At 50.1% G+C, this 26,305-nt stretch overlaps 1 protein-coding gene across 4 annotated transcripts; it reads right to left on the bottom strand.

The window, feature by feature from the left end:
- Window positions 1–390: 390 nt before the first annotated feature.
- LOC118503798 (microtubule-associated serine/threonine-protein kinase 1) lies at window positions 391–25,879 on the bottom strand. 4 transcript variants are annotated; one of them, XM_036037494.1, is made up of 4 exons: window positions 24,109–25,879; window positions 10,482–10,796; window positions 5,725–10,277; window positions 391–5,652 (listed from the first exon to the last, which is right to left on the bottom strand). In XM_036037494.1, the coding sequence occupies exons 3-4, from the start codon at window positions 10,151–10,153 to the stop codon at window positions 3,140–3,142; spliced, it is 6,942 nt and encodes a 2,313-aa protein (XP_035893387.1). In that variant the 5' UTR covers window positions 10,154–10,277; window positions 10,482–10,796; window positions 24,109–25,879; the 3' UTR covers window positions 391–3,139. The 4 variants fall into 4 exon arrangements, with proteins under 4 accessions (XP_035893387.1, XP_035893386.1, XP_035893384.1 ...); XM_036037493.1 differs by having other exon boundaries at window positions 391–5,884; window positions 5,948–10,277; XM_036037491.1 differs by having other exon boundaries at window positions 391–10,277.
- Between the last annotated feature and the right edge of the window lie 426 nt (window positions 25,880–26,305).

Genomic DNA, 26,305 nt, shown 5'->3' with positions numbered 1-26,305 from the left:
TCCATTTCCAAGTCGAAAAAAATATGAATGTCAACAATAACTTCAAAATGCTTTAAATTTCTATCTGAAGTACACCAACAAGGTTCCACGGACCAAGTTTTTTCCAGGAAACTAAGCCAAAATTTCCCGCAATAGTCGAAACAATCCTCTGATGATAGCATGCACCCAAACGTGACTCGCGTGCTGAATGCACGCAAACCACTCCGAAACCTTCGCCCGAAGCCAATTTCGCTGATTGCCGTTGACTGTTTACCCAGCTGACGATGGTTTGTGCCGTTTCTTTCGGGGGGACAGCAAATCAGCACAATTGCCTACTACAAGCCAGGTCTGTCCACCCGAGTTTGACTTTCTTTCGCAGGGGGGGTTTTCGCACGGTTTCCAACGAGGCTGTTCCATTTTATTCGCCACACTGCAGCAACATTGATAAGTATTTTTTATTGGTAATTCAAATCGGTCAGCGCACGGTTTCGGTGCCGCTCGGTGTACACACACACACTTAGTATTTGCCCTTCGATTTACAACGTTTGCTTCTCCTGTGTGCTCTCCTTCTGTTTCAGTTCAGCTGGAAGGGAGCTTGCGCTACATGCTGTAGCATCCCTGTTCTAGACAATGGCTGACTTGCGACCATGGATGTCTTAATACTACTAATCTGGGGCGAAAAGGGCGACATCAATTCGTCGCTTCATGGTTTACATCCGTTCTTCATGCGGAGCTTCCGTTGATAGATTTGCAAGCAATTGCAGGCATGTCTTTTACATTTCCTTTTACTTCACATTCGATGCGATTTTCCATTTTCGTTTGGTTCGCCGTAGGAAAGCTCAGAAGCAGTTGGTTGCACTGTTCCCCTCAATTCGAACAAGAACCATTTACGTAAACTAGGACGAACCGAGCGCATTCGGGAGTCGCACGAAAGCAGGGCTAGTGGAAAAGAAATCATTCTGAAGCAGTCATCGTCTACCGCCATATTGAATTCACACGGAGCAGAAAGCTACACCGAAGGTGTTTTTTTTCTCTCTAGTTGTAATATCCCTTTCGCATTAGTATTCATCAGCGCCTTTTTCATCTAGCATTTATGTACAACAAACGGGAAACAATACAAAACTTACAAGAACACTTTTTGCATTCACACAATCACATCACACGCAAACACAGCTCGTCCATCTTCACACAACGACGAACTCATCATCACAAAGTTATGAAGTTGAAACTGAATTAAACCACTCGAAGCTATACGGTTACAGATCACAAAACTTTCATCCACCTAGGTTTCCCCCATGCTTTCCATTCTCTCACTAAATATGTCTTCCTTTACATTTGTTTCCCGGTTTCCGGGTGAAGCTGTAAAGCATCAACCACGCTCATCCTTCCGCAAACACGTGCCAAATTCACATTCTAAACAATCGATCAACCAACAATCAGCCATATTTAAGAAGATCGCGTAGACAATCGGGAAACCATTGAATACAAATACATTTGTGTTTTACCTTTACAGTTTTTGCTGTTTTTCTCTCAATAGTTTCTGTTATGGAATTATTATTTTAAAGGGTTTGGGGTTCGGTTTGTTATAGTTGAATCTCTCTGTCTCTCTCTCTGTTTTGCGTTATTTACTCTGTTTTATATCTTTCCCTTAACTTGCACTCTTCTTCTTCTTCTGTGTTCTTTGTGTCCGGTTTCTTTTAACCTTTTCCTCACTAATATTGCACTATTTAAATAGTTGTATTATTTCTTGCACGGGGTTTGCAGGGTTTGCATCTTCTATTACTGTATCTGGTATACTACACGTTAACGTTTCACATCAAGGACAAAGTATGGGAGTATTGCATTTAGCTGTTTTTGGTTTTGTTTGAGTGTGTGTGTTACAATCAACTGTACGCTCTATCTTACTATTTTGAGTGCAACTCGTCCTCTCTCTCTCTTTCTCACTTATTAATACGGTGGTTGTTGAAAGAAGGAGAGAGTTTCCATCAAACTTCCCTTCAGGACTGTTTGAAATGCAACGAACAAACGATAAATTGGACACAAATGTCATCCATCTTGTGATGAAGAAAACTGGTGGGAAAATCTTGAAAGCTTCGTCGGGAAATGCTAAAAAACGAAACTGATCTACAACTATATCTACCTTACTTTGCTTGGGTGCTGATTTTGACGACTGCGCTTCAATTCTTTGCTGCAACAAAACTGGATGTCACTTCTGCGCGTCGATGATATGAGTGCTTCCATGGTTCCATCAAGGTTGTATTTGTGGGTGTGTGTTTGTGTCCATTTGGCTACATTGAGTGCTGATTTAGAGCTAGCTTGCAACGCGTGAACTTTATGTCTATTACACCGATTGTGAAGTACGGCCAACGAATGTGAGTTCACCTTTCTTTCCAATGTTTCGCTCGTACTCGCCCATCTTGCCACGCCAGCAGCTCATTCGGTTCACATTGCTTCACCTCCAGCTGCGTTGTACGTTCTATTACATTTTTATTGATTCACGATTTCGAATTCTCCCCGTTCAAGATATCACACAGTAAGATTATGGTTGCTTTTCCCCGTAAGATTAATAGGACGCCCCAATCAGTGGTGTCGCTCTGTCGGGGTGGCTCTCGTCTAAACATTGATAAATCTCCCGGTTAGTCAGTCAGTCAAGATGCTGCTGTTTCGTATGTTTGTTTCCTTTATCATTTGCCACCATCGTTTGTAGCTTTACACATGCTCGGTTGGCTTTATTTGCAGCTTGCTCCTTGCCGCGATTAAGCGCGCGCGCACACACACACGATTGAAATCAAGTTGAGGGTGTAATTAAAATAAACGTTGAGCAGTGTAGGGTAAACACATGTGGAATTGCCGTTCTTACGCACAAAATAATAATTACGCACATAATGATAATAATAATAATAATGATATCGCGCATTACGTACACAACTAATCATATAAACAACTTAAAACAAAACAGGGTAAAGCTAACGTAAGGTTAAACGTAACAGATGCTAATAGGGAACACGAGCATTCAGATTAAAAATGTCCACACGGTTTAAAGGGCGAAAAAAGAAAGAAAGAAAAACACGTGCACACATCGATCACACTTAAGCGTTCCCTTTCGGGACACCAGACCACCGTACACAAGTCTAATTAAAAACAACATATTGCGCACTAATTACTCTTTCGCTTTCTTACTGACCCCGGCGCCATTGTTGTTGATGCTGGTCGTGGTCGGCGCATCTCCATCCTTGATGGCCATCTTCTCCATCAGCGGCACAAGCTTGTCTGCGGACGACTTCAGATGATCCTCTTTCGAGGGAACGCTGCTCAACGGAGCAGCACTCGACTGAGGAGCCGATTTCCCACCAGATGGCGTTGCACTTGTATTGCGCGATGCAGGAGGTCCAGATCCGGAAGTCTTTCCTGGCGCTGCCACTGCTGCTAACGATTCTCCACCCGAAGCACCAGTCGATGCCACCGATTGTGGAGGGTGGTTGTTGTTATTGACGCTATTCTGAGACGCCGACACGCTTGAAGGCTCCACTGTGCTACCGCCACAGGACGCTGTCAGCTGAAGTCCTCCCGGTCCACCGCCGGCAGCCGTCGTGATGGTGGAGTTTTGATTCGATCTCCAAATGCCAGCCACCGTACGGGGTGTGGTTTTTAGCGAAGTGTTACAGCAGAGCGGCGAGAGCACGCACTTACTCTCGGCAGCACTGCGTGGATGGAGCCGATCGGGAGATAACGCACGGCGCAGCAAAGGTGAGCTCGGTTCGGCTGTTTTCGCCCGCGGGAATCCTTTCTTCGTCGGAGGTGTCGGCGAACCTCCAATTCCACCGGCCACAATACCGGGCACGACGGCGGACGGAAGCCCGGTGGCGATGCCGATACCTGCGGCATTCGGCAGCCCACCGGGACTGTACGATTGTGTTGTGTTGGACGCACCGAGCGGATGCACCACCGGGAAGGCTAGCGGGCTAGACGAGCGTGTCGGTGAGGCGGGCAGAGGGGAAGGGCTCGGTGTTCGGGCCAGTGGTGACAGTGGCATGTGGTCGGCCGATTTCCGACGGTTCGAAGGACGTCCACCGGCAGCAGCGGCAGAGTGCAGCGCCTTATTGCTGGCACAGGGTGACGAGTGCAGCTTGTGCTTCAGGACGTGCAGCGTTGATGGTCGCTGGTACAGTGGAGCACCATCGTTGTAGCCGAGCGTTCCGCTACCGGTTGGAGTGCTTGGTGCGGATGTACTCGGAGAGCCCGGCGACGGAAGCGTTGGGTTGTAGAGCGTTCCGGCGGAGTTTAGCGGCGAGAGACTTAGTCGATTGCCCGGCGAGCTACCGGTTGCAGCTAATGTTGACTGTGGAAGAGGACCCACCACTCCAGCCGGTGGTCCAACAGGAGACTGTAACCCGGCCGGGTGTGGAATTGCACCAGGAACAGGCAATCCTCCGGGAGATCCTACCACAGGCCCGATACCCGGTTGTAGCAAGTTCGGTTGACTGCCCTGGAAGCGGGCCAACGATTGGAAGCTTCTGCTGGGCGGAACGGCCGACGTTGGCGATTGAATGCCCGCCACCATCTGCTGCATCTCGGCACTTGCGCGCTTGCTGCTTATCCGTCGGAACAGTGACGCCTTACGCTTCTTCTCGTTGTCTTTCTTCTGCTTACGCCGACTGTGCGTTGATTTTTTCGCAAACTTGCTCTGCCATGGTTCACGCTTGCGGCCACCGGTCTGGATGCTCGTGTGCTCGAGCGGTGTTGCCCGCAGACTCACCAGTTCGGATCCGCTTAGCAGCAACTGCAGAACCTGCGTATGGTACAGCCCTTGGACGGCTTCTCCGTTGACGTGTGTGATCAGGTCCGCAGGACGGAGACCAGCTTCGAACGCGGGACTTCCCTCATCGACGGCCATCACCAGATGGTGCATGGTGTAGAAATCCGTATCTCCGTAGTATACCCGTATCGTATGCACGGTGAACCCGAATCCGCGCGGTCCACGCTTTATGATCAACGGTGGCTTCAGGTTCGTGACTAGAGGGCTCAGTTCACGGCAGGGTGATGTGTCGCGCGAGCTAGCCGTGCTGGAACAGTTGCCCGCCGAATGCATCGTCGACGAAGCGATACCGCCCGTACTGCAGCCGGAGGAAGACGACAGGTTGGAAGCGGTCGTTCCCGTCGCATTACGACCCGAGAGGGAAATATTGCCTCCGCCACCGCCACCAAGCGATCGCCCAACCGCCGTTGTCACCGCGGACGATGAATCATCGGACGAAGTCATTGGCGAGAGCCCCAGGGCCGAGGCGGATTTGACGATGTGCCGCGAATTGCTGCCGCTAAGGTTGTGCAGCGAGTTCGATGGCGATGATGTCACGATTTGGGACGGTGTGGAAGAGGACGTTTCATGCCCACTTTGATCATCCTCGATCGAGATGGAGAATTTGGGCAGGATGCGGTTGTGGACGATCTTGCGCTTGCGCTGTATCTGCGGCGACACATCATCACTGTCCGTCTGGGAAGATTCGGGCGTGCTGAGCTGCTTCAGTGAGGAGAGTGGATAGAAGTCACTGAACCGTTTGTTCGTCTCGGGAGTTTCCGGTGTGCTCGGGGCGGCACGCATCGATCCAACGCTAACTGCCGTAGGCCGTAGATTGATGCCGTGATGGACCATGAAATCTTCCCGATCGGGTGTCGCTAGTTCGGGGAGATAGTCGAGATCGGGCGTTGATGGCATTTTGTAGCGCGAAGGATTGATGTTGAACTTACGCAGTTCGGGCGTTATGATGAGTTTGCTGATGTCGTTCGGCCGGGAGTGTGTCGCATCATACCCATCTTCGAATAGGCTCGGTAGTTGGGGTTTGCCCAGCGTCGAGCATGTAGTGATGCTCGGCGTTTCCACCACTGTCTCTCCCGTAGATGTAGATGTCTTTAGGGTAGAAGAAACCGTAGTAGTTGCAGGTGCAGTAGAGGTACTCGCAGGACCACTCACCGTTATCGTAGTTCCTGTTTCCCGCGGCATTCCAATCGCATCCGGAACCGAAGATCCTGACGATGAGGATGATGGAAGTGCCTGCGGAACGTTGGACGCATTGGGGGCCACAACAACCGACGGTATGTCGGCCGCCAAGGATCCACCGTCGTGCGCACCAACTCCACCACTAATCCGACTACCAGTGCTGCCACCGAAATTGCCACTAGAGTTGATGGACGCTTGCGAAAGGCTGTGCTGCTTGCGATACTGCGGCGAGTACGAGCTAAACGAACCGAACAATGGTGAGTCCTCCATCTCGTCCGTATCATCACCACAGATCTCGTGATTGAACCGATCGACGCGCGTATCGAAGTAGCTCGTGTCCTCCTCATTGTCCAGCTGTGGCACAAACTCCGCCTTCTGCCGCAGCAGATTGTTCCAATCGAGCCCGTAAAAGTAGCAATGCTCCTTCACCTCGTGTGCTCCACCAGTTCCGAGACGATCGCGAGGATTCTGCTGCAACAGTACCGTGATAAGATCCTTCGCCTCCTCCTGCAGTGGCCAATCATCTTCATCGGGCCACTCGATATCGTCATTGACCGTGTGCGCGAAAAGCTCTTCAGGCGTTTCGCCGAAGAACGGTACACAGCCGATCAGAAACTCGTACAGAATGATGCCCATCGACCACCAGTCCACCGGTTTACCGTATCCCTTGCGCATGATCACTTCCGGCGCGATATATTCCGGCGTACCGAACACCTGCTTGTCTGAGAACTGTCTTGTCTCGCTGTCCAGATAGCCTTCGTACAGATTCGTCGCCAGTGACATCAGGCCCATCTTCGATAGCCCAAAGTCCGTCAGTTTGATGTGACCGAGCGCAGTGATGAGCAGATTGTCCGGTTTCAGATCGCGATGCACGATCCCGTAGCTGTGCAGATACTCGACCGCGAGAACCGTTTCGGCAAAGTAGAACCTTGCCATATCCGACGGTAGCGGACCGATGTTCTTCAGCAGCGTCGCACAGTCCCCACCTTCGACGTACTCCATCACCAGACACAGATGTTTCTTCGTTTCGAACGAACAGTACATACTCACGACAAAAGGATTGTCCGCGAAGCTAAGGATATCCCGCTCGGCAAACACCTGCTCCACCTGGTTGCGCAGCATCAGGCTGTTCTTGTTGATCTTCTTCATCGCGAACCGTTGACGCGTTTGCTTGTGTTTTACCAAATAAACGGCCCCATACGCACCGTTCGAGATCAGTTTCAGTATGTCAAAATCCTTCTCATTCGGAACGGCATTGTTGGAGCGTGCCTTGAAGCTCTTTCCCACTGCACCTGCAGTTCCTGCGGTCGTTGTGGCGTTGCCAGTTCCGGTCGAAGTGCTCCCACCCACCGTGGCTCCTCCCGGTTCAGCGTTGTTGTTCAACACATTGCTCGTACTGCTGGCCGCACTATTCCCGGCCGAACTCGACGATCCCGACCCTTTCGGTGTGGAGCACGTCATGTCGTCACCACCGCGTGATGTGCGATCACTCGCGATCGAAGTATTCATATCCGCAAGCTCACTATCGTCCGCTCGTGCATTTCTATTGCTCCGCAAACGAGACCGCCGATCCACCAGCTCTTCCTGTTCCGCTTCTTCCTCCAGATCGGCACAATTCACGCTCGAGTTGAGCGACGCCGTTTCGATATTGAGTTCCTCCTGCAGCTCCGCTATCGGGTCACGGTTTAATCCCAGCTTCTGTATGATGTACTGTGGAATGTCCGCCTTGATGCCTTGCGTCACCTTTGCCTGTCCCTCAGCCACCTCCAGCAACCGGTAGAACTCCTCCGGATCGAACTCCAAACATTCGAGCAGCCGGGCCGGACGAGAGGTGATCAGCAGCAGCTTCTTAATCACACCCGTAATCTCCGGCGCAGCTTCGGGCGATTTTTCCCGCGTCTCCATCAACAGTCGCTCCAAGTTTTCACTCATCTCGTAGAAATACCGTGACGTGATCAGTTTGGCTTGCGATTTGTTCAGACAATCGCGTGCCATTTCCAGCACCTGATGATGCACGAACCGCACGATCGGCTGCGAGTTGCGCGCACTGTCGTTGATGATGTTTTTGTTCTCGTTGATAAAGTGGCTCAAGCGTTCCTCCATCTGTTGCGTCGCTTTCGGGAAGCGCTCCTTGTAGAACGTGTTCATGATGGAGATTTCACTGTCGGTGATCGGCGAATGGCTCGGACTGCTGAGACTGCGCGATCGCGGCCGATGAATCGGTGAACGGCATCCGCAAAAGTTGTTCATCTCGTCCTTGCCGGTAGGACCGCTGCCGCAGCTGCCCGAGCCTGAAGATCCCACGGAGGACTTCAGCGTGCAGTGCTGATGGGGAAGCGGACCGGATTGCGGTCCGGACGGTTGATTCGTGATGCTTCCCGGGCCTTGCGCAAATCCTACGTGAGCCTGTAGGCTGAGTGGTTGCTGCTGTTGATATAGCGTACCGCCGCTAGAGGCCCCCGAACCGAAGCTTGCTGCTTGTGGTGAGATCGACGAGGCTATTGCTCCACTGCCCGGTGCCCCAGCAGCACCCATCGCTAGCGGATGCTGGTGTGAGTATGGTAGTTGGTGTGTACCGGCTCCTGCCGGCAGGGAATGATGATGTTGGTGATGGTGGTGAAACTGCTGCTGCTGTTGCTGCTGCTGCTGCTGCTGCTGGAGAGCGTGATGATGCGCCGGCGGTACCATCGGATGATGCGGATGGTGCTGATGGTGCTGATGGTACGCATGGTGGTGATGATGGCTGTGATGCGTCCTCGCCTCAACCAAGCTCGGATTGCTGTCGTTCGACGAGAAATGCAACGACAGCAGCTGCAGATCGTCGTTGGTCGGGACGGCCGGAAACTGATGCAACCGTTCCTGGCTCGAACACTGCGAGGAAATGTTGGAGCTTCCGGGCGTCGTCACGTACCCGGACGATGGCAGCGAGGCGACCGACCACCGCCGACTGTCGCAGCTCTTCGACGCAGCCGTCGACGCGATGCGCTTGATCGGCATGAACGGAAACTGCATAATACTGGGCGAATTGATGCGCGGACTATCGATGGGACTAGCGGGAATGGGTGAGTGAGATCGGGGCGAAATGTTCGCAACGAAGCTAAGCCGATGCCGCGCCACGGCCGCACTCCGGGCGGCGGCCGCCGCCGACGATGACGATGACGAGGTGGGACGCTTTTGGCCGGCAAAAAAGCTACCACCACCCAGCGCACCAAGCCCGAAGCCGCCATTTTCCTTTGCGCTCAGCGAGAGCGTTGGTGCGGAGTTGCCGAGCGTGGAGTTGCGCACACGCACCAGGTTGGAGATGTCACTGCCACTGCCGGAGTAACGCAACGAGTGCGAGTGTTGTGGTTTGTAGGATGACTTTCGGTACGAGGCCGATTTGTGGAGGCTCGAGCCGGAGGAGGTGCGCATCACAACGGTCGAAGGTGATGCGGTCGGTCCCGTGCCGACTAGCGGCGAGCCAATGGCGGTTGTTGTCGGTGATGCTGCAGCAATCGTCGTTATCACAGGTGCGGTCAGTGGTTGGGGCGACACAGGGGGGGCCGCATGGTGCGGAGAAACACTGGCTGAAGATTTGCCGCCCAGCGGCGAAGAACAGGCTACCGGCGCACCGACAAAACCCGGACCCGGTACGGAGGATGCTTTCAGTAGCGCCGGTTTACCGGTCGACGATACCGCGGACGCCGTCAGTGGTGATTCAAGATGTGATTCGTGCTTCAGTGAAGCTCCCTGGTGCGGCATCGTTTTCTTGATACCCATTTTCGCCGGACTTCCTATCGTCAATGGTTGACTGTTGCCGCTAGCGACCGCCTTGCTGTCCTCCGGAGGGGGTTTCGAATGCGGTGGCTTCGACGCGGAAATAACCGTACTGGCGGCAAGCGAACTGGAACCCATCGGCACTAGCGCTCCACTATCCTTACGGTCTTTGGGTGCTGATTCTGTCTTGCGTCCAGGTCCCGCCACCGGTAGCAGCAGCTCCGGATCGTCAAAGTTTAACGATCGTACCGAGGAATGTGCTGACTTGGTTCGCGCTCCATCTGAACCTACTGTCGGTTCGCTTGACTGCTTTTGACTGACACTGGTAGACGTGGTTGTCGCGGGACCAGCTGTTGACGATGGTGGTTTCGTTTTGCCACCACCAGCTCCCGGTCCACCGCTCGCTGACGTTTTCTGACTCATGGTTTCTTGTAGCTCTCGGTCGTATTCGTAGGATGATCACCCGTCTTATTGCGGCCACTTTCGTCCTGCTCTAGCTCCACGACGGGGCGCTGCAGCGAAGGTTCCGGGATGTTATCAGGCAAATCTGAAGCGAGCACAACGGATGGGAACGGTTATCAGAAAAGTCTAACCAACCGCGAACGAACGCAGGGAATCGATCGATAAGCGTGAAAGCAGAGAACAGGCCGTTCGTTGACATAATGCACGGAAAGGAGAGGACATTGCCTTGAACTGTCGAAGGTCGATTTTTGTGTGGGAATGATGTTCCCCGGTTGAAACGTGCACTAACCTGTTCTAAGATAACACCATTTTGTTTTTTTGACTGCCCGGGGCTGCTGCCTTCGTCGTGTACGGTTGAAGGCTGGGAAAGGTGCCTCACAGTATTGATGCGCTTCGTGTGTTCCGCAAGCTCCTGAACGTTCCGGTAATAGAGAGGGCGTGTTCCTGTAGTCACGAGTAGAAGGAGAAAGTCCCTCCACGCTGCTATTGACAGGGAACAGTTTGAAGTTGGCGGTGAAATGCTCACAAAATTCGGTGCGCCCCTTTAGGTGACGAGGTTCCGTTGACAACTGTCCATATTTAACACCGCCTTCATCGTCGCGCGCTGGGTAAGAGGAAAAGAGGCGAAAAATAGAAAACATTAAAACGATTATAAAAACTGGTAAATGCAGTAATAAACGTTCATTTAGTACCCCTGAGCGTGGTGGAATCGTGCCCCCTTCCGACGGCCCATTGCAATGATAAGACGTGCCACGGTGCCCAGAGCGCAAGCGGAAACACGTTTCATTAGATAACGAAGGCAAATGCAATTGCATTCGAACTGTTCGAACGGTGTGTTGGCACAGGGTAGCCGAATGTACTGGGGCCTCCTCTCTACCTGGGCACCAGGCAGGCTGACTCTACGGCAGAGTTCCAGCAGCCGTAGAGTCCTTGATCAAGTGGCTACCGTCATCAAGTGGCTGTAGTTGCTTACCTCGCGCTGAGGTGAAGGTAACAACTCTGACTGCACGTCGGCGCAATCGTGTTCTGAGCCGTCCGGACCGGATTGTTCTCCTGGCAAAGCAAGAAGCAACACAAAAACTGTTGTTCCGATTGAAACGTATCCGGATGTGTAACGCATCCGGCCACGCTCTCCACCACGGGTTTGTTGATGGTGATCTTGATGAGCGATATCGGAAACACCGGTGTACTTCCCATCCCGCGTACAGTGCATGTGCCGCCTCCGGTAATGGTGTACCCATCCCATCTCGACACTACGCCGTCCGATAAAACCGACAATCGTCTAATGGACGTTAGGTGGGAGGTGGTGGTGTTCGCTTTCTATCGTTTCTCCGCCGTTTCTCTAATCTGTTCGCCAAGTTTGGAGCAAAAACCCCCCTCGAGGGTGGTGTGATGATGATGTTGTTTTGGGCAAATGTTTTCCTTTGTTCCCATTTTCGGGACCATCGATCAGCTTCATCGGTGCTGGAGAGGGTGGCATAGGTCGATCAGCTGTCCGTACCTAGACGCGATCGGCTGGCGCTGATGCCCTCATCGGAGTGTCTGTTTTTGGGGTGTACAATATTCAATATCCGGCCCACCTTACTTATGTACAATGATTTTTTTTTCTCTAAAAGCTGTACCTTCCGGACTTCGAGCCTGGTAAGGTGGATACGTGCCTGAAGAAGTGTAGCTGATTTTGAATACAGTAAGTAACTATCAACGCAATCACTTCATGCATTTAACATTCTAAAAACAAGTTTTACTGTTGGCTAAAATAAGCATAATTTAATTAAGTTTATTAAAATTCCAACAAATTCAAGCCGAAGTAACTTCATTACTCTGTCTGTTTAATATTCCACGGAAACACACATAGAAAAACTCCCCTGCGTGAGTGCGAACAAACATCGCATCATGCCCCCCCCTTTGCACTATCTTTTGCAGCCGTCAGTACACCACGGGCTACCCCATCGACGCTGGTTTCGCTGCCTACCCGGAAGGTTGACCGGTGCGTGGCGGTACAGGCTCGCGATCATCGAGCTCACGCGCCCGCACACACAGACCGCGATTGAGTAAGCAATAAATGGTTTTTAACTTTCAAACCCGACACTTCCGTCTGTCGTTGTGGTTCGCCGGAGATGGGGTCCGGTCGCACGCTATAGCCAGCTGGCCGCCGGATCAGATAGAAAGTCATCGGGACGCGATCGACCGTTGCAAAGGAAAAGGCAAGTGATCGGAGATTAATTAGTGGCTGCGCGGGTAAGCGATGGGAAAGGGCGGATTGATCGATGAGGTTTTCGTGTCCGATCAGTTATAAACTGTGGCACAAATGAAGCTCATTTGTTTGTACGCTAATTGGCCGGGTCTTCGAGTATGGCACCTCTTCATTGGGCGAATGTACTCGTGGTATAAAATTGATACTAAAATTATAAACAAAGCGAACCGTTCCAAGAAATCCGAACGTAATAAAAGCTACTACACCACCACAATATATCACAACATGTGAGGCGTGTGTGGAGCGAACGTTAAACATCCGAGGCGAAGGCAAACACACAACCTCTGGGCGATAAGGAGGGCAGTGCTGTTGATAAGACAAGAAGGTAATCATCATCGAAGCAACCATTACCGCAACGACCAACACCGGACACGGGGGCAGCTGCAATCAATGTCCACGAGACCGGCACCAAGTATCTCCCCGTCCAAACACGAGAGTCTCGCCTCGACATTCGAGAGTCACTCGTGGTCCCACACCGGCAGCGGGATCCAGTCGGGCTACTTGACTTTTGCAATTCAGGTTTCTCCCTCCACTGCACCCCTCTGCTGTATCATCAGGTGTACCGTGCGTGATTCATTTCGGTGGTCCAAAAACTATGAACCATAAAAAAAAACATCTCCATCTGACGGAGGCTAGGTTCCGAGGCTGTGTGCTTCGCTTCCGTTTCGAAAATTTTCCCTTTTCAAATGATAATCTGCATCGTGCACACTGGCACGTACATATTAAGACACGCGTTGCAGGGAGGAGAGTTGCAATTCACACACGAAATGCCCCCCCCCCCCTCACCACCCCCCGTGGTTCGTGAGTGTAACACATAGGTGTGGTTAATTGCTTGGAAATTGTTTTATATGATCTGGCCGACTGTGCGATACAGAGAGAGAGAGAGAAATCCCAAGCGACCCACTGAACCGACCGGGCGGTGTGTGTGTGTGCGATTGTTTCATTTTCTCCGGTCCAAGTCTGTGCACCACATCAACACCTAACTGATCCAGTACACCTCTGCGGCGTTGTTGTTGTGTTATCTTGGTACCGATCATCGGAGGCTTTCCAGTTTCGTGACCAGGTTGCTCTCACAGCGAACCCTCGTCGGAAGGCCATCGCTGGTGAACGGTGGTAGCTGATCATCTGGTTGGACAGGAAGGTACACCAGCAGCAAAAGGTACAAGGTTGATGGCACGCTCGTGATGATGGACGATGATGCTGATCTACAAGCGCGTTTCGCGTTCGCTTACCCAAAGCAGACAGACGCACACGAAGGGAAGGTAACACTAGAGGGGGGCAGGTAACCGGTAGATAAGCTGGCAAAAATCCTACCGACTGGTTGCGGCTGCAGGAAACATACCAGCCAACCGGACCAGAGATAATTATGTCAGGAGGAACAAAAAAAACTGCTCACAAAACCACACACACTAGCACTTTTTCTTCCACACAAGACGCTTCCAACAACGCTTCGCCGAGAGATCACTTCATGTGAGTGAATTCGGAAGCAAAATCGAGACTGCACCGACAAGTTCCCTGATCGTGGAACGCTACTGGTCACGTCGCGAATCGCCACAAACGAAGCACGTGTCAGAGCAGCGTGTCCTGAGTTGGGGTAGCCGTTCTTCCCCCCGAAATAGCGTCGTCTTAATCTACCGGCACCGGCGCAAATCAACACCCCTCGTGTGTGGATGATATGAAAATAAACCTCCTATTTTTCCGCTGACCATCAGTGCTGTCGGGTCAGGGACGATCAGCTGTATTTGACGGATATTACCCCGGCGGACGGGTACTATGCTACCTGCTAGGTATCTGTTTCGTGGGTAATGTGTAGGTAGCTCCAGGCGGTAAATTATAGTGGCGCCTGAACTCTCTTAGAACAGTCTAGCAGTCACGCGGTAGCAGTTCTGGACAAGAGTCATAGACAACGCTCGCAGAACGATCGCCGTACAGGGTAGGATTTAGGCACCACGAGTCAGAACGCCCAGTGTACTCATAATAAAGTGCGCCCTTGCCTACGAACCGACCCGGTCTACCGGTAGTCAAATTACTTCCTCAGACACACTGGTTTCGACGTGACTTTGGCAGACACGGGCAACCTCCAGCCGGGCAAGGTTAGGTTTGTTCAACCAGCACATACACAGTACGCGCCGGTTCGTTGTTGAATAATTATACACTCGATCGTTGAGGTTTTAGTGTGAGAGGAAGTCTTTTTTGTTGTCGTTGTTGTTTCCAATGTTTGGTGAGTGTTTGTGTTGCCCACACGTGCGTCTCTTCCGTCCGTCGAACGGCCCTGGAGAGGGATTCGATCTTGTGACCCATTTTACGAGTGCTTACGTATTTCGTGTCATTGTATGGTTGAGTGGATGAGACAAGAGCAACAAGACGATTGTTTTTTTTAAAGCGATTCATAATGAACGAATTAATCATATTTATTACTTTATCAGACAATCAAAACTATCAAAATTCAGGAGTAGATAATAATTTGGAGGTTGGGCCTTGCAACTCAAGGTTGACCAATTTAATAGGCACTATAGCACGATTTTTGTCGGCGGCGTCCATGGCATTGTGTATAGGTGCTTGCTGTTACAAACCGTAAGGTAATGGATCAAATCTCATCTAGACCAACCGAGGTGAGGAATTTTATTCTCAGGTTACATCGAGGGAGTGAAGAGAAAATACCACACATCTCCAGCTACAAAGTTCATTTGCCTCATATGAGTCGTCGGTCTCACCAATTACTACTGATCACCGATCGTCAAATGCATTGTTCATAGGGGCAGGGCTTTCCAACATCGAACTTCAACATGATTCTGAGGAATATCCCCATTACTGTTTGAGTTACATTTTCCAAGTATTCGGTGTAGAGACCTACTCAGTAACGTGTCCAGCTCATGGGACACTCACCTTGGTCACATATTCTTGTTCATTTTTTTTTTGTGCCTAGCATCTCTGTACAGCAGCATAAACAGTACGTGAGCTTCTACAAATTAGAAACGGAAGTATCTTGTTTGTCTAGCCGCTAGTGATCTTAACCGATACACCCCAGAGCATCGGGAGGGTCCGCTACGGCAGCACACACAAGGCTGCCAGAGCTTCTATTTGATAATGGCACACAGCGAGTAAATTGAATCATACGCAAACTGGGAACACCAAACAAACAACCCCACCCCAAACACGGTGTCTTATCAGATGAAACGCGTCCGTATAAATTTATGTGTATGGTTCGTGCAGCAGATTTACGATCGTTTGCCATATTTACACTTTCCGAACTGATACTCAAAAGCCCCTCCCCCGTCTAAGCTAGGCAGTCGTATGCACGGCCAGTTGTAGGAGCTGATCGGAATTAACGACACTTTAAATAAAGGCCTGCCCGTCGCCGTACCAAACCCTAGCAAACCCTGCCGTCACGAAGGTCATGGACAGTTGCACCGTCGACGTGCCGGATGACTAACGTTGCCCAAATTTATGTTTTGTTGGCAAGCGTTTCTATTCACACCGGGGATGACCACCTTAAAACATCGTTCGCATTCTCGTGATCGGTTAAAAATAGCAAAACACATTCACTCTTCGCCGGTTTGTTTGTTTCAAAAAGCAACTTCTCGCACGATCGTCCAATACAAACACAAACAGTGGAGCGTAAGGGTCAAAAAACGATCCTGGCTGGTTTAAAATGTATCACCTCCGCTAGCTTGTTTTCGTAGTCAATCAGCAAAGGCAGCTTTTCGCGTGGAGTAAAAACTTCGCCAACCGTACACAGAAAATGTCACGAGCAACAAATCACACCTCACATGTGGCCACGATTGGCAGCGATATCATGCCACTGACTGTTACCAGCCGGCCTATTACTCGCTCACTCACTAGGGGACACGACTGGACGTCTCGTGCCACGATCGTGGCTGTGATCGGTCAAGAGAACCGCGTCTAATTTAGCGAAACCGTAAGCGTGAAATACAGAATTTCCACACATGTTGGTTCGCTCACCAGTTGTGAGTCAGCCGGCAATAGCTTTTCCTTTCGTTGCCAGCCTCATCATCTGTGTCATGGGAGACAGATTTTAGCGATCAAGTTTAGGCGAAAAGATTGGATACCCTCAGTTCCCAAGTTTCAATGCCAGTGAAGTGCAACCTTTCCTTATGGATACAGTTGTTTTCCGTTTTTTTCTTTTCACGCCATCTCCCAAACGGCCAATGTCAAAATAAACAACTTCTGTTATTCACGAGAGCACTAATAACAGACAGAGCCCGTCTAATCCTCCTAAGAGCCCCAACATTTATTTTATCGGGGAGAGAGAATGAACATCTTAGAACATCCGTCACGCCGTGCGAACAACTATTAAGATAATGGATCGTGCTTTAAAGTCAATAAACAAATAGGACGCATCAGCTCAGCTCAGCTCCGTGCTCAGAATGCGAAGAGACTCAGGTGAAGAGTCCTATTAGGTAGCCCCTCATAGCCTTTGTGTTTTTATTTTAAAATCCGACCTGAACCGCTGTTACTATGTTTGGACATTGGTGGCAGATCGTTCATCGCTCACCAACAAAAAGAAAAAAATCCTACTCAACAGTCGCGAACAGTCGACCACACGTCTGGCACGAACAAATCGCGGCTCGGTCGACCGATTAATCAAGGGCATGTTTTGACACGAGTCCATATTTAGTGGAAACGAAGCGAACGAGCACACCTCGCTCGTACCGGTAAATGGGTTTTACTGGCGAGCAGCACAAATGGTTTTTGGGACGACATTTTTGAAACCACCGGCGGTAGTTGAATTCCCTCGCCCCATCATAGAATTCTCAAACAGATTTTTGATAATTAAGATGTTTTTCTTCTGCCAAACGTGTAACAAGGCGTGGCAGAATTAAACGGTGTACTAATGTTTGTTCCCACCGTGCCAGACACACGCAATCGGCCAGATAATAAACAGCAGCTGTGCTGTGGGAGACGAAATGGATAAAATCGGTACCGATTGACGTGTTTTCTAGACAAAAGTACAACGAGAGACAGATAGAGAGAGAGTGTTGTTGTTTTGGTGACACGATGTCTTTTCTCGTGCGTCTGCTGTTCGACTTGCGAAAAAGGTAAAAATAGCTACATAAACACCGCGTTCGCTACCATTTGTCGCTTTCGATGGCGTATCGTAAATACATGCGTTTGCAAACAAAATTGGATGCACGCGAGTAGCGAGTTTGATGTGCAAGTTGCCTCATGCATTATTCTTGATGGAGGTGGACCACTGGTGGACGAAGTTTGTCGCCAGATAAGCGGCATGCTATAGACTTAGCCAGGTAGTAAGCTCGGTAACTCGCAGATGTACGTTTGGATGACTACGTCCCCTGCGTGGGTTCAAATCTCAGAATTTTCGTTGTGGTTAAAACTGTGGTGAGATCAAAATTGTTAAGAAGTCCTTTGTTCGTGGTTTTTAAAGATGTATCCAATATCCAGCCTAGGCACATGGTATCATCACATCAAACATATACTCTAGGGTCTTTTCAGTAGCTCCTGAGTGTCACCTTATTCTACTAGGGGGTCACTAACAACTATCTACAGAATTTAGAAAATTGAAGTCCTTCGCAAGGTATCTTAGCCAAGATCACTTTAATTACGAATGTGATACGAACATGATGCTCATGAGCTATTTGATTTGACCACACGATTTACAACATTCTTCTTGTGAAGCCATCTCAAAATCCTGCCTCATTGCCAGATTTCAGTTTCATCAGTAGTTTTCAGTGGCAGGCCATTAAACCTTTTGGAGGGCGTCCCATCGAATCTGCCCTCTTTTATTCGCAGTGTAAACCTTAGAACGGTTAGAACACAGGACAAAGCCCCTCGACACACTTTCAAGGTACATCACGAACATGATTTTGACGAAGAATCCCCATGATCTACAGCAGCAGCAAAAAACTTCGCTTCACTTCGAGGCCCAACCGACCGACAACAGGTGTCCCACCACGACTACAACTGCTTACGGGAAAGGGATCACTTATAATTTTGCTTACAGCTGTTTTTTTTTTTGGTTGTTTTTGCTGCTCGACTACAGAGCTTGACCCTTCCGTTGATCCGGTAATTTATTCTGACATTAACTCAACGTGCGACGAGTGTTCCCCTTTCGCCGCCCGGTGAACGCAAACACTAAATACGCAGCTCGTCTTCACCGAGCTGGTGACAGCTCGAGCGGATGGCGAATCGGTGCCGGTTGACAGCCACGAATGCGCTGCTACTACTGATGATCATGCCGCGAGGTCGTGTGTTCCGCCGGACACCGCACATACCGGCGATCATCTTGATCGTACCTGGTTTGTGATGGGTGCGCGACGGAGAGTAACATCAGCTCATCAAAAGGAATTCAGATACAGATGAGATTAGTTTTTGTGCGGGGAATGGAAGTAGGCAGGGAGCGAGAACGTGACTTCATCAGACATTCTTGGCTGTGCGTATTTTGCGCGTGGTGACGAAAATAATCACTAATTATTCGTCCGATCGTATTGCCCCCGGGAGCGGCGTGCGTGTGCGAGACGCTGGGAGTTAATTTTGCATTTGCGGCCGCTACACTTCACGGTAGGGAAACCAAGGTTAATGAAACAGAATTCAAGGGCCACCACTCTCGTGCGCTGTGCGTTGCGGTTGCGGGTTTTCCTCGGTCGGTATCGAATGTGGACTAGCGCCGTATGTGGAGCACCTGGCGAGAGCGTTTACGCGATAGAATTACGCCAACCATCTTCAAGGTGTCGATGTTCAGGGTTTGACGGTGAATCTTCCACGGGAGATTGAAGCAAGATGCTAATAAATGTTTTACGAGATGTACGTACAACGTGATGCTCAATAAAACAGCAGTGCGTCCTCTGTAATGTTCTTGGGAAATGCGTGTTAATGCATTACTTATTACTTCTGTTCTGAGTTTCCTAATGCTTCTTAGTTACAGACTTTGAACATACAAAACTTTTCTTCTTTTTCGCTACTTTCCGCCTTTCTTGACATGATACGGGATTCGATTAACGATCCAGCCAATTCTTCAAATTCTGTTAAGGAGACTTCAGTCACTTTTATCCAGAACTCAGTTGTAAGATATGTAAAGCTGAGGTATTAAATCGTACACATTTCTGCATTTAATCATCATTAAAAATCCAATAAAGAAGGAGGAATAAAGATCATCGGCAGCGATGTACGACTTCGAATCGCATTTAAATATATTGAACTTTAATTTCTCCACGAGACCTTCAAATAAGGAGGTCGCTAATTAGATGCATACAATAATGCGCGTTGTTTATCACGATGCTCGCGAGTAGTGAGCGAGGAATACATTATCCAGCGTCGGTTCACAACAATAATCAATTTGAATGTTAATATTCCAAGTACATCTAATGATGCAAAAAATGTTGGCAAACTCCATGCGGGGATTAGCGTTTTTGAATAGCAAAAACCTTGGATATTGAAGTATTTGTTGGATATTCTATACTGCAACTTGCATGGGGCGGTCCGGTGGCCGAGGCGACAGCGGCGCCGGTCTTCACACGGCAGGGCCGGGGTTCAAATCCCATCCAGACCGCCTCCCCGTACGAAAGGCTGACTACTTTTCTACGGGTAAAATTAAGTCACAGAAAGCCAGAAATGGCAGGCCAAGACCTTTCGAGGTTGTAGTGCCATCGAAGAAGAAGAAGAACTTGTATACAAATCGGACTCTTCGCAAGATCTTAAATGTCCCAAGCTTCAACTACCTGCCAAATCCAAATTTCTTCGCTGATCGCTAAATCACGACAGTTCAAGCGACTGACTGAGCAAGGGATTCGATCCGCTTGGGAAGGATTAGAGTTGCCGCGCTCTTTCGAGTGTGCCCTTTCAAACGACGTCGCGAATGATTAGACGAGTGATTGCCGTCGGCGTTTGAGCTATGCTGCTGCTGCCGTTGTGGTATCTCGCCGGCGTTGATCTACTTTCCATTTTTTTCATTGTAATGAGTTTACGCTTTTTGGTACGGGTTGTTGGAACCACCGTCAGAGTTGCTGCCCGGTAGTTGCAATAGACTGAAGCACACTTTGGTAGCAGCGGATAGCACTTGGGGCGTTCTAGCGCTGAGAACGGCGTACCGATGTTGTGCAAACGCGTCACTCCGCTGCTGTGTTGCCGATTGCGGTCAACCGTGGTCGGGCGGGCGGTGCAATCGAGCTGGTTAAATTACTCAACCCAACAAACCAGCTCTCGGTGCGGGCCTGGTTAGCTAAAGTGTGTGTGTGCGTGCGTCTGTTTGCGAAGGTTTCGTTTTTTTTTTGTGGTTGTGCTGGAGAACCGGTGCGAAGGTGCAGGGCCATACGAACGTGCGGTATCCGCGTGCTAAGTGTTGCCTTCAGCTGCACAAGCTACGCTTGCGGACTAGTAACCACCCCACCGCCACCATGGTAGCCACTTCACCAATATGGCAATCGCGGCATATCCGAGATCCATAGGGGTTGCGTTTAGGAACAGAAAAAAAAGCCAGCAACCGCCGTTTGAGACCTTTTGTAAAAGCGGGTTCGCCGAGTGCTCGCATGCGCGGTAGAGCGAGTGATGGTCGGCCCGCGCACGTTCCATAATGGTGGTGGTGATCGTCACACACCCCACGTGGAACCCGGTGGAACCGGTGGTTGGGGCGATGCGAGGGAACCGCGCTTGCAACGCTATCTTCCCCGGAACTTCCACACACAAGTACGGTACTGCTAGACTAGTAGCAACTTCCCCAGCTAGCGTTTGCTAGAGATTGCGCGAGGGTCTGACTCTTTGCCCATATCGAGCCATAACTCGGCTAACCTTACGCCACACATCGTGCGTCTGCCCGGTTGTAGGTGTTGGGTCGCTGGGTTGGCTTTCAGGTGGCCCTATACTGTCAGGTTTCACCGTGCAGAAATGTATCGACAATTCGTTCTCAAGGTCAGGCATCACACACACGGTATGGAGGGAACAGTGAGTCACTCCGATTGCCAACGGCCAGAGGTCTTTCCCATCAGGCATTGCCCATATACTGCACCGGCGCGAGATTATGCACACAAGAAAAGAAAGAAGAAAAACAAACAGCTGGCAATTTGTAATAGTCATACGTAACAAATCTTGTCCTCTTTGTTGGAGAAGTAACCGCCCCCCTGTAGTGAGTAGCCCACTAAATGCGGGGAAATTAAATTGCCCGGATGACGCATCGCGATCATTCCGACAGCATCATCACGCCAAACCGAACAACCGACGTGTTCCCTTCTTTTCCCTGGGCAGAAGTTCGCCAAATTTGTACACACCAGCTTCAGCAGGCACAACCAGGTCACGCGTGCAGTGGTTTCTTGTGTGTAGTTGTGCAGCATAATCGTGCAAAAGGTTAAGAAACGAGAAAGGAAACGAAGCGTACGGGTCGTCCATTTTCGCGTGGACGTCCTCGAAAGCGGATGAAGAAAAGGCGGCGCTTAAATTTGGCCATACAGGCAGGCTAAACGATACCAGCTTCCTTCTTGAATGCATTTTTCTCTGCAGCCTATAATGGAAACGGTGCGCTCGAGGGGCGACATCATTTTTGCACATGTTTTTATGCTCTCTAGATGTGTGTGTGTGTGCGTTCCATGTCCATGGAAACAGGAACGGAGATTGCAGTTTAGAGTGTGCCAAAAATGCAAACTTCCTTCTGTAGTTTTCGTCGTCTTCGAGAGGCTGATACTCATCCGTCTTGCCTTTGTGCATCATCTCATGGGTTTCTCCTCTGTCTTTCGGGGGTATCCTTTCTTGCATCATTGTCCATCGAAAGCTCCCGATGAGTGTTTGCCGGACTCTCCAATAAAAACATCCCCAACGTGATTCATGGCGGCTCGCTCTTCTGCGAATCGACGATCGGCGAAATTTCTGACCATCCCGCGATCTCGCGATATCGATGAAGACGCGCCCGAGTACCGGCAGCCCGTAATAAACACACGCGAGCAAAATAAACACAAACGCAGTAAACGACGCCGCAGCGCATAGAATTGCGGACAAGCAAACGAAGGCAACAAAACTGACCTAATGGAACGCGCGGCAGGAAAGGGATTAATGGTACACAAACGTGTCTGCGAACAGGCTCTTTTCGCTTGCTCTTAGCTTCTCGTCCAACCACCGGTTTGCGAACTTTTCTTCAGACGATGATGATGATGGTTTTCTTTTGCACTCGCTCTCGAGAAGTGGTTTGTTTTGGGATCGGTCGAACGCAGCCAGGTTTCAACCAGTCACCAGGTTTCTTCTTGGTCGAATGGACACTTTTCTTCCACCGGTCGCCTTTCGCCGTCATGAGCCGCTGGCCACGGTTAGGCGTCAGCCAACGTTTCGCACCATCGTGACGCGATCGTAACCAACCCATGTGTGCTTGTGTCTGTACACGGTGGGATTGAAGATCGATTCGCACCGGTAAAATGGTTTCCAGTTCGGTTCAGCTGGTTTCCGTACAATAAATCTACAACTGAAGATAAGATTAATAATACTCTATCCAACAATGGAACTCTCACCCTCCATAAACCACAGCGGGCGAAGATGGTTTACAAAGATAATGTTCCTTCAGCCTAAACTTAACTCAGGCCACATAATGGGCCCTCATTGCACGCTGGGCCAATCTGCTGCTGTTTGGTTTTTGTGGTCGCTTAAAGACGAGCTTCTTGCTGATAAGTGTAGCAGCAACCCGAGATTAAAAGCTGCACCCCTTTTACCGACTGTTTTGCCGTCCTTCTATTAGATTATTCTAAGCTCGCCAGGAGGAGGCCAGCCGGAAAGGTGTGTCCATGAGAGAGAAGGCTAGCAGTTCGTGCTTAATTTAATTACACTCCCTTGCGAGCTGCAAAAAGAAAAATAGGAAACCACGGAAAGGGTCCTTCACTTTTCCTTTTTCCCGTTTTGCGCTAACCGTGTCATCGATTTGTTCCCCATGGAGCACAGGTCAATGCTTTTCCCGGGTTGGGTTCGAAGTAAATGTTTTCCTTTTTACCTCTTAATCAAATCAAGCTTCTCCGTCGGGTCGTATATGAAGGGGCCGGTAGGGTGGCCACCCTTAAGCAAGCATACCGGCAGCCGCCGGTATGTCCGTGTATTACACCTGAGTTTTCTCTCTCGCGTAATCTAAAATAAAATACAAACAACACGTTTGTATGCGCATGACCATGCTAGAGTGTGGGGTTCAGATGTCATATTTCCGAACCGACCCCCATCATGCAAAGCGTAGCCATCGTGGAGTATCCCCAAATGCGTGATTCATTAGAAAACGGTCGAGCGGGCTAGAGCCCGCCTTGGCTCCGCGGCCGACCGCGCACTTTCGATCGAGATTTTGAAGGTGAAGGCGCGTGGTCGAAGCCACCTCGAGCCGACCGACCCTCGGAGCGGGTTTTGTTGGGTGAACGGGGATTGCTTAGAGCTTAGAGCGGCCGTAGCCTTTCAGCCGTTTTTTGCTGTGGGTTTCGGACTGCTTATTTTTATGTGTTGCCTTCTTGCCTCGTTCTTCACTCAATTCGCGCGTGAGACGCGTGTATGTGAAGGGACAGTTTTGCGTCGCAAAACGATTCGCGGTCAGCACAGTCCTTCAGCACCGTACAGCCATCAGGGTTTCAAACGCCACTCAAAGCAAATGGTTGTGATCTCTTTAGTCTGACAATCCCTTTGGCAATGGAAATGCGCTTTTGTCTACGGATAAAGGAAAAGGTGTTACCGGCGGACTTACCTTCAAGAAGACGGTACAGATGATGGTGCCTTTTCCGCCAGGTAAGAAAACTGTTCTCGGCGACTGTTTGTCAAAGGGAAGCCAGGATCCTTCTCAGGAATCTCTCGGGGTGTGCTGCAGCTTTCACAAACGTTCACGAGTTCAGTTCGTAGCAAAAAAAAAAGAAAGCCCAACAATGGAAAACCGACTGAGAGAGCTTGTGATGGAACGTGAAAATCGTTCGCGTTCGATGTTGGGGTTTTTCCGGTTTTCGTTTTCGTTTACTCCTTCCGATGCTTCTTTTTGAGGTGTAAAATCAGATGAGACTAGGTAAACACAACAATTCCGTTTCAGGCCCTTTTTCACCGCCAGCTGCTACTACCCGGTGACAGTTTTCCTCCCGACACTCGTTCTGTCTCGTTCTCTCGGAACCGCGCTCTCTCTCTCTCTCTCCTTTACTCGTTCGGCGTTGCGTAGCGAACCTGGCAGCGCCTGCTATCAGTGAAAAGGATTTTCTTGTAGAACAGGAGCGCGCGCATATCACTACACACACACACGCACACCGTAACACACAGGATGCTCCAATTTGTTTTTCGCACTTGCTTTCCTTGCCACACGTACGGGCTTGGAGGCTCGTTTAGGCACGGATGGAACAACACGGACCCACGGGGTGGTCCCCCCCCCCCCCCGATCACAAGTGCACGCACGAACGGATTGACGCACATACGCTCCGTACACATACACACCACACACGGGCACGTAATCACACCCACTTCTCTACCACACGTCCCACGACGATAAACCTTCGTAGGCCATGGCCGACGAAATCCTAGCAATCACTGACTTGCGGAACGAATTTTCCCTATTTTTTCCCTCGCTCCAGGTGGTTCGAATATTATGCACGGGCGCACGGATTGAACTGCACAGCAAAGAAAGGACTCTTGCCCCTTTGCTTCCCGTTTTTTCCGTTTTCGCTGCTCGATTTTGCGGGTTATTTATCTGCTCGAAATTCCGATTCCGCTCGAGAATCGACCGAGAGGAAACTCCACTGTTTGACACACTTCTGGCTCACGCTCGTCGATGTTTCGTGTGCGTTCTGCTTCCTGCGATGCTTGCCTGAATGCTGCCGACGACCCGGTGATCATGGGCGTGCATCTTCCTCCGTTCGGTGCATCCGGCGACCGAGCAAATCAATCCTACCAAACCCACACACACACACACACGCACGTATGCACACACAGAAGGCGTTGTCGAAGGTCTGCTTGCGAGTGTGCTGGCCCACACGGCACGGATTATGACCGACGGGCAGGATGCAACACTCGTCCAATGGACGGAACACAGCACCCACCAGTCTTTAGTAGAATGCACCCGTTCTTCTTCTGCTGCTGCTGGCTGCTCCCACCGATAGGACAGCCAAGTTGCACTTGCATTATGCACCGCTCACGCGTCGACCGCGGTCGATTGATTTTCTTACCAGCAGACAGAGCAGCAGCTGCCTCCTTCTGCGCGAAAGGGGTAGAGCACGAATGTGCCAGCAGTGTTGCTGGTGAGAAGAAAACTCTCGCACTCGCCAAACAGCAGCTGACTGTTCCGGAATACACCGCAGCACAGGGATGGATGCTTGTTTTACGCTACAAGCGGCTCGCGACGGTTGCACTTTTCCATCTCGTCAGCAAACCACGGGCAAATTAATCCCCGACGACGACGACGACACGCACAGATACTTTTCATTCGATTTTTTCGTGACCTTTTTTCTTCTTTCGTGATGTTTTCGATTGACGGCTGATGCACGGTCAGCTATCGACTGAGCACGGGTTGGTTCGTTCGGGTCGGAGATTGACAGTTCGTGGTTTGACAGTTGCGGGTTCGGTTGACAGCTCGCTTTGAATTTGAAATTATTTTATTTGGTGAATTCGATTTCAGGTTCCAGTTTTTGCGTTTTCTAAAATATAAAACATAGCAAAACAGTCATAAAAATACGACATACGAAACTGCAGTCGATTTCGTAGCAAACAAAAAGCAATATTTACTCATGCCTCAAAAACGGTTAAAAAATGGCGGAGTAAAGTTGATGCCCATTTATTTGTTGCTTCAAGGCAAGCGAACGCGAGGAATTTGCACTATGGGCTAGAAGATCGTTATAAAACAATAATTTTCTAGTGACAAAAATACAGGTAAACTTTTAAAATAACTCGAGAATCTTATTTTTATTCAATTT

The sequence above is a fragment of the Anopheles stephensi genome, chromosome 2 (assembly GCF_013141755.1).
Source record: "Anopheles stephensi strain Indian chromosome 2, UCI_ANSTEP_V1.0, whole genome shotgun sequence".
Taxonomy (NCBI): Eukaryota; Metazoa; Arthropoda; class Insecta; order Diptera; family Culicidae; genus Anopheles; species Anopheles stephensi.
Note: the sequence above shows the minus strand (reverse complement) of the source record. Positions and strands in the feature narration are given on the sequence as shown.